This window comes from Chaetura pelagica, unplaced genomic scaffold, assembly GCF_000747805.2.
Source record: "Chaetura pelagica isolate M959 unplaced genomic scaffold, ChaPel_1.0 scaffold169, whole genome shotgun sequence".
NCBI classification, from domain to species: Eukaryota; Metazoa; Chordata; class Aves; order Apodiformes; family Apodidae; genus Chaetura; species Chaetura pelagica.
Window position 1 is genome coordinate 405,342 of NW_009954616.1, and position 8,583 is coordinate 413,924.

General features: G+C 38.7%; 2 protein-coding genes across 3 annotated transcripts in view; one reads left to right on the forward strand and one right to left on the reverse strand.

Annotated features, from left to right (window-relative positions):
* The window catches only part of IQGAP2 (IQ motif containing GTPase activating protein 2), a 103,354-nt gene that overhangs the window by 27,814 nt on the left and 66,957 nt on the right, over positions 1 to 8,583 (reverse strand). For both annotated transcript variants that reach the window (XM_010005542.1, XM_010005543.1), the window contains exon 13: positions 816 to 906. In XM_010005542.1, the coding sequence (XP_010003844.1) occupies positions 816 to 906 (91 nt within the window). The remainder of the gene's footprint in view (positions 1 to 815; positions 907 to 8,583) is intronic.
* Positions 2,950 to 5,842, forward strand: F2RL2 (coagulation factor II (thrombin) receptor-like 2). The gene is made up of 2 exons (XM_010005541.1): positions 2,950 to 3,007; positions 4,669 to 5,842. The coding sequence occupies exons 1-2, from the start codon at positions 2,950 to 2,952 to the stop codon at positions 5,754 to 5,756; spliced, it is 1,146 nt and encodes a 381-aa protein (XP_010003843.1). The 3' UTR covers positions 5,757 to 5,842.

Sequence of the window (8,583 nt, forward strand, 5' to 3'; positions counted from 1 at the left end):
CACAGACTTCAGCAGTTGTATTCACAAGCTCTTAAGAGTGCAAAAGAAGGCGACACTGACTCACCCAAAGCCAAGTCAAGCAGAAGGTGAACCAATACCCAATGCCAAGCTACAGCCTTGGCTGGTCCGTGCTGACCCTAGGCGGGAACAGGGAGGAATGCCACCATGCTCTCAGGTGTGCCCCATCCAGCCAGCTACACTTACTTTTACATCACTTGCCAAAATTTATTACATATTATGAATATTTTTCTACAATTATTATATTCAATCCCAACTTTGAGAGAAGGTATTGACTGCATCTAGCACACAGTGCTATGACAGGATAAGCCTCAGTATTTTTCTTAAGATTTCCTGCTCTTTAGAGAACGGAAGTGCACACACTTCTCCAAAACCCTAGTGCTCTTTTTACACTACTTTTAAAATCAATATGTTCCTAATTTTTGTTAGCACTTATTAAAAGATGTTAACATGAAACAGAAATAAGCAAAGTTGTAAACATGAGAGAATCTGATCTGACAACATGCATCAATGTTTTAGTCTCATCCCTTCCCTTTTTACATAACCTTCTGTTTCCCCAGCTATGTGAAGATACAGTGACAATAGAAATCTTGTTTATAATGTTAACATTTATAACCCAATCCACTCCTGGAAATCTAAGTAGCCCTAATTTTAATATGACAACAAACATACATTAATTTCTTCTAATGTATTTAAAGGGCTGCCACACTTCCCCGAAGTGGAAAAAATAATTTAGCAATTTCAGTTTTTCAAGTCTAAGAAAAGTAAGAGCAATGCAGATGCAGGTTAATGCTTACAGATTGCAGCTTCTTTGACATTATTATTGGCATCGTTGATTCCTTTTTGTATTTCATCCAGCCAGAGAAGCGCTGATTCATCTCGAGATTCCTGGAAAAAAATAAAGATAGAGAAAAGCCTTGAAAGAACTGAATTATAGCAAAAGTTGTCCGAACATACTTATAGAGCTCTTACAAGCAAGATCCTCCTGCAATGCCCCTGGACACTATAAAGAATTTGACAGCTTAAAATCCGCAAAAAAAGAATTCATTTTCTCTTTACTGACTGGAATAAACTTCTGTTCAAATACAAATCTTTGAAAGTTTTCATGTATAAAAGACACCACCCTGCTGAAGATCAGTAAAAATTTTGAATGAAGCCAGAAATGTTTTCTTTCCATGATACCTAGGCAAAGTAATATAGTGTAAAATAAAACCACACATTGTCAGGCAGCACTGTGATAATAGGATAAAGGGCATAAGGCAGAAGACTGCAGGAAGTTGGCTTTCTTTCAAAATCCCTTATTTGGAAAGGATCTGCTTGTGTACCTGTATACACATTGTGTAAGAAAATGGCAGTGAAAAGTGACACAGAAAGACAGCTCAGGTTTAGTAATGATGACGTAGCTCAGGTGATGAACATTGCAGGAATTAAGCAGCAGAGCAGGTCTCACTCTTCCTGCAGGCTAACAGTGCATGGCATTAAACCCAAGTGAAAATATGAAATGAAGGAAAATGTGCTTAGCATTCCCACTAACTAACCTGGCTCCAGCTGAAAACACTTTTAACTCTTCTGCTGAAAAAAATAGGGTTTAAGAGCCAGAGTGACATTTAAAATCTAATCCAGTAGGTAAGGGAACAAAATTAATTCTGAAGAAGAGATAGAAGTGCCAGGGCAATAACAGACTAATGGTGGGAAAAACTGGAAGGAACTGATTTGATAAAGATATGAGTATACACACAAATATTTGAAGGCTGAAAGGGGAAATAACCCAGAGACACTTGAAAGCTAAACCGGTGTGGCCAAAGAAACAGCTTCACAATTAATACCCCTGATTTTGAACCCAGCTCCAATCTAAAATACATCTGTTAGCTGCAGAAATTACAAAGAGAAACAGGGTAAAAAAAAAACAAACACCTTAAAGACACTCTTCAGTTGGCATAATATATGTAAAAAAGGTAGCAGACTATCTAAACAAAATCAGGTAAGTGTCAGGCAGTGGACACGCCTGCTTTTTCTAACAAGAAAGTTAGAGTTAACACTAGAGAGAGCATATACTAAATTCCCAAACTACAGCTAAAAAACTTGAGAGGATTGAGAAATCAAAAAGAATTCCTTATCTGGTGTACAGCTTTTACACACAAAAAACAAGAACAGACACAAATACTGCTCTGGAGCCAAGTACAGCTGTTATTTGGCATTCAAGGAAATAAGTTTAAAAAAAAGCTGGGCAGAGAAAAAAGAAGGGATCAGCTAAACAGCAGATGAAAATAAGGGAAATATTTTAGAGGCTGCAGCCCGTGGAGGGGTGGGAACTGAGTGGAGCCAGCAGCCAGAACGAAGTATGAATAGTTGGCAGTTGGTAGGAAGGTAGAAGGCGAAACAGAGTACAATTTTTTATGACATGTTTGTATGTGTGATTTACTTTCAACCTTGCATTTGCTGAACGAAGATTACCACACTGTTCTCCAAGCCTGGCTTCCTTCTCAGAAATGGTATAGTTCAGTAAAGTGCATTTCAGTCTGTGGATGAGACCCCTGAGGATTTACTAAACACATCCTTTGATTTTTCCAGAAAGCAGCTTTTAAGCTCAAATATCTGAGTGTACAAATTCCAGTAGAAACCCCAGTATTGGTTTCAAGCTTGTGGTAAATTAAGAGTTAAACTACTGCTGTAAAGCAATTTTATCTCTGTGTTGGGCAGAGGCTGAGACTGAGTCATGTGTGCATATTTGGATACGTCACACCCTCTTGCTGTAGTAGACAAAGAACAAACTAGCTCCGTACCATAAACCTCATGCCTACAGGATGCTTCTGGAGAACAGATCAATCATTCTTTAGTTCCTTACAGAGGGGAAAAAAATGCCCACAAAATGCCTTTTGAGATGAACTAGAACAGCATCGTTGCTTGGCTAGCTGGATTTCACATACTACAATGAAGTTACTTGTTTTCACTGGACTGCTCTCTCTTACCTCCAGTCTTTTCACAACAGGTGAGTTCTCCTTCGACTATTCAATTTTAACCAATGACATGGGCTTTTTGATAATTGCACTTCGCCAGCTTAAATGTGTTGTACATGCATCATTACAGAAAACTACACTTTAGGATGTCTCAAGGCAGATTTTTATTTTTCCATTTCTGTGACATCTTACCTCCCCTCAAGTCACTTTCTGTAAGAATTTTGAGGGATCTTTCTGAGCTTACTGAAGACCTATTTTCTTTCTAGTATTTTGGTAGTGATATGGTAATCTTAAACCTATTGAGTTGTGTTCTTTCTGTTTTAAAATGTTCAAAAGAATGATGACTTCACAGACAGTGCTATTAGGAAATGCTCAGATAACTGTTGTGACAAAAATAACCAAAGGAAATTACCAAATAATAAGCTAATTTTTTCCTCAGTAGAATTAAAGCTGTTTTCAAACCAAGCTAATTTTTAGAAGCTATTTCATATATAAACATACTATATATATGCACACATATATGTCTTTAAAAGAGTGACTAAAATTCTTTTTCTGGAATGAGTATCCAGAAAATTACTAAAAGGGATGTAGTCTACTAACTATAATTTCAGAACTTTCTACCAGAAATCTGCTAGTGAGAACTGGTAAAACTGTTTTCTACATTTTATTCCAATATGGAGGGGTAAAAGAAAAAAACCTACAGTTTTCATCCAAATTTCAGTTCGCTTCTGAATTCCAGTTTCAAGGTGTATGCTCTAAGCTTTACACTAGTCTTTTCACACTAAACACAGCTAAGAAAAATTTTAAATGGCAAAATGAACTACATAGCTGTTTATTCTGCAAAATCTATTTTGCAACATGTAGTTTTAGGAAGTCTTTCAAACATTTGTGCTTCATCTGGAAATGTCAATGTCTCTACAAAATTATTTATTAAAGACTGAGGAACAAGCATTAATAAAAGTGTCATCATTGGCTTTGCCCACATACTAAAGATACTTGCTCACTGAAAATTTTCCTTTTGCATGAAAAGTTACTGACTTACTAATACATTTATTCTGATATCAGCCTAAACATTTACATTTTTTTTTTTGCAGTTCTTAACACTAACTACCCTTCCTCATGTATGAGAAACTGAAAAGAACTGGTTTGCTGTAGTCAGAAGCTGAATAACAATATGAATTAGATATGCGAGACCAAAACATTGAGAGTTATTTCAATTTTCCAATTCTAAAATTTCAGCCTGTTTTAGACAAGACAGCGCTTTTTGTATCTTCTGCAGCCTTGCATTTCATCCGTGAAGTGACAAGGACAGTATCACTGATCAATCCCAGGCTAAGGCTACTGATTTACATAATGAATTACCAACATTGCTACTTCTGGGAAAACCCTCTACAAGTGCCAAACATTACACGTGTCTGATATTTTTGGCCAAAGATGACTAAAAACATGCAAATTGCAGAAATATCAGCCCAACAATAAATTTTCTGCTGGGGGAAAGGAAGTCTCAGTGTGAGATGACAAAGACAAGATTATTCTTGAATACATTTGATATTAACACCTAAAAAGGAAAGGAAAAATGTCACAAAAAACTTTTAAACATATATTGCTTTTTACACAAAAGTTTTTTCTCCATGAAAGTAAATTGTATTGCTAATCCAGTAGCTTGCCCTTTTTAACAGTTTTTTGTTTTAAGCTTCAGAACTTTCACTGAATGGCTCTGCAGTTAAAACCGTGTCTCTTATCAAGACTTTCCGTGGAATTTCAGCAAGAGACTATGATTACATCCCCCCTTATGCTATAGAAGGGGAGACAACAACCATTCATATCAGAGAAAACAAATGCTCTTCAAAAAAGTCAAATTACTCCACCTTAACTGAAGTGAACAACACCACGCTGGAGTACCTGACCAGTTCTCTGAGCACAAAGCTAATACCTGCTGTCTACTTCAGTGCTGTTCTATTGGGTGTCCCATCTAATGCCATCATCTTATGGATGCTGCTCTTCAGGATCAGGTCTGTGTGCACTGCCATCCTCTACACAAACCTGGCAGTCTCAGATCTGCTCTTCTGCCTCATGCTGCCCTTCAAAATCGCATACCACGTCAACGGGAACAACTGGATTTTTGGGGAACTGATGTGTCGAACTACCACTGTGGTGTTCTATGGGAACATGTACTGCTCCATTCTGCTGCTCACGTGCATCAGCGTCAGCCGCTATGTGGCCATTGTTCACCCCTTCACCTACAAGAGCCTCCCGAAACGCACCTATGCCATCACGGTCTGCGCTACCGTGTGGACCATTGTCTTCTTGTACATGCTCCCACTTTGCATAATGCAGCAAAGCTATTACTTGAAACAACTGGACATCTATACCTGCCATGATGTACACAATGCCTGTGAAGCAGTGTCTTCCTTCCAGTTCTACTACTATGTTTCTTTATCCATCTTTGGGTTTTTAATACCTCTTGCAACTATTGTTTTCTGCTATGTCTCAATTATAAGAACACTTAAGACTCATGAATGGTTCTGGTATGTCAAAGTCAGCCTTTTGATCCTTACCATCTTTGCCATTTGCTTTGTGCCAAGCAATATTATCCTTATTATCCATCACATCAACTATTACTATTACAAGATAGATGGGTTGTATTCTTTTTATCTAATTGCTTTATGCCTTAGCAGCTTAAATAGTTGTCTTGATCCTTTTCTTTATTTCCTGATGTCGAAAATTAGAAGTCAATCCAATATTTATCTAACAATGGTCAAAATATCCACAGAAAAATGAATTTAATCCTGTATTTGTGTTATTGGAATTATGATTTTGTATAGTACTAACACGGGTAAGAAATCTCAGGTGCAAAAATTAAACTTAGAAAATGTAAGTGTTAAGAAACACCAAATATGAGTAAAATTTACTTCCTTCTATATATACACCACAGAAGGAATATCTTCAGAAATTGACTTCTTGAGCTCTGCAACTTTATAGTGCATATTGCAACATCTGGTGTACCTAGATTCAGGGAAGTGGCTCTTCACCTTCTGAGATCAGCACTTTCATGGGCATGGAGAAGAAACCAGTATATCCATCACTACATCCTCTGAACACCACAAGAATAAACAGGTGAACAGCACTTTTAGGCCCATTAATTATTTCCAAATTATTCAAATTAGCTCTCAGCCTGCAATCACTGCAGGAACAGTGATGTAGAACAATTCTTGGCAGAGTGGAAATGGGAACAAGTATTTTCTCTGTTCTTGGAAGATGTCGAGCTTTGCAGAATATTCCTGTCACACAGCCAAGAGCAAATACTGCCTTGCATGTTGGGAATAAAGACCCAGAGTCCCCACAGATTCAGGGAGCAGTAAATCTACAGCCATAAACACACGCAGAGCCTGAGATTTTCAAAGCAGCATCTCCTATGAGGCTGCTTAACCAGCTTTGCACTGGAGACTTGTTCTTCCACTTCGTCAGCGCCTGCACTCCTCTAGACCATGAGGATTGCTGGGAGCTAACACTTATCAGTGTGAATCCAGGCATGCATTATTCTTGCTTGGTAAGCAAAACAGAGAAGCTATTTTGTAGTATTCTCTATTTCCACATTCTCACAGGAAATACCTACAGTGTTACAAATACTGAAGCTAGTTATGATGGATTGTTCGCAGTAACAAAGCAAAGGGTCAGCTTTTATGTTTATCAAAACTAAAAAGCTATATATATACTGAGTGTAAGTTCCTACAAAATTATCTCAGTAGTTGGTATTTGCAGCTGCATCATGTAAGATAGTGATGAGGAAAAAATGTTTTACAGCAGTTTGTTAATAGTATTGTAAAAAAATATTACTTAAATAAAATAATTTGCACTGAAAAATCTCTTGGAGGAATTTTCAGCCTGGTAAGACTTTACCTTTTCAAATTCTTCTGGTTCCTATTTTTAGTTAGCTTTAATAATTCCACACCCTCATAATGTAAAATAACTGACATTAAAGATGACTTGAAATAATACAGATGTTATACAACTATTGTAAATATAAAAAACATGAACCTAACTAAACTCTGTGTGTCTGTCACTCAAACAATAAAATTACACAAGAACTGCCTATCACTCAAAAAATAACACAGTAACCATTTCATAGTTGGACACACCTGTCCAATTTTTCAAGTATCTATACTACACTCCCTAAACACAGGGTTTCTCTTTACTGAGACTTGAATACCCTACATTTGAAATGGCTTTGAGAACTACAAGAAGCTGTGGTTTAAGATTACCTGAATAAATAAATTGCAGGTTTGTGTTTTCAGTTTCTAGCAAGGAAGTGCAATCTGAGATTAAGACCTGTAATGGGTATTAGGAGATTTGGGTGCAGACTGTTTCCCCCAAAGCCACCACAGCTACAGGGATGTGACAGCAGGCTGGTTAGAATACACAAGTATGTTTGACCCATATGTTTTTCCAGACACTGGGGAACACAGGAAGTTCACAGACAGGCCTATCTGATCCTTGTAAATCAAATACTTCCTTTTACTATAGCTCACTCTTAAAACATGCTAAATATGACTAAAGGCAGAGCTGCTTTATAAACAGGGCTTAGAAAGAGTGGCGAATAGACATCAGATACTGCACCATCTTTTCAATTCTGTTTGGATATTTTTTAAGAGAAGTTCAATCTAAATCAAATCTTTACCTAAAAAAATGGTGATGTCTGTGTGATTCACCTTCATAGGCTATAGGTCAGATTAATGCATTTGAGTATTTCTTTTGGGAGCATATACAGTAGTACAGTGTCTTGTTCTCTTCCTGAACAGGAGCAATGCTTCTGTTGACAGAGGAGGTGTTTTAAGTAGCTGTTGAAGGACTGCAAAACCAAAGTATTTCAGGAGAAAAAGGCCAGCATAAGCCACTAAGAAACATGATTGTTTCTAAATTTGATTGAGGAGACTGCAAAGAGATTGCACAAACTTTGTTCCAAAACTTGGAGTTACCCATTTTTTATCCTACCAGCACATTCACCCTGGGACAGGAGAGGCACCAGGCTTGCACCCAGGGAGTGCAGCAGCAGGAGCCACCCACGGCAGGGCTGCGGTGCATGCGCGGCCACCTCTGGGCTGCAGGTCTCTGCCTCAGGGATATCCTGGGCTTGCTACGTGTGCCCCAAGGTTTGCCATGTCTCCAGCCAGCACTGCACAGCCACTACCTGCACGGACACTCTACACACGCAGATACTAACCCTGACCCTTCCAGGAGAAGTAATGGAGTCAGCATACATGTAAACCCTTCCTAGCACGCACGAGAAGGGAGGAGGCTTTTCAGGATTCAGGGCTCAGTGAGCCAGCCTTTATCTGGGAACCCAGGCAGGAAAATGGGATGTGCAAATGGCTTTTGAGAGCTCTGACACTGAATTGCAGAAACATACTATTTCACCGCAGGTACCACAGGTGAGTGTGAAGGACCAGGTATTTCCTTACACGAACATGAAATGTCCTTTGAGTCAGCCGACAAAACTGACTTAAAACGGTGTCTCCACGCAGCAGGAAACCCCCTCTGTGTGTGGGGGGGGGAGCAGCTGCTGCAGGGGAGGAGCCGTGGCCGGAAGCAGGGGCAGGACTAGGTCCCG

Coding starts and splice junctions, on each gene's coding strand:
- F2RL2 (XM_010005541.1), top strand. CDS start 2,950: ATGAAGTTACTTGTTTTCACTGGACTGCTCTCTCTTACCTCCAGTCTT. Junction 3,008..4,668: donor CTCCAGTCTTTTCACAACAG/GTGAGTTCTCCT, acceptor TTTTGTTTTAAG/CTTCAGAACTTTCACTGAAT.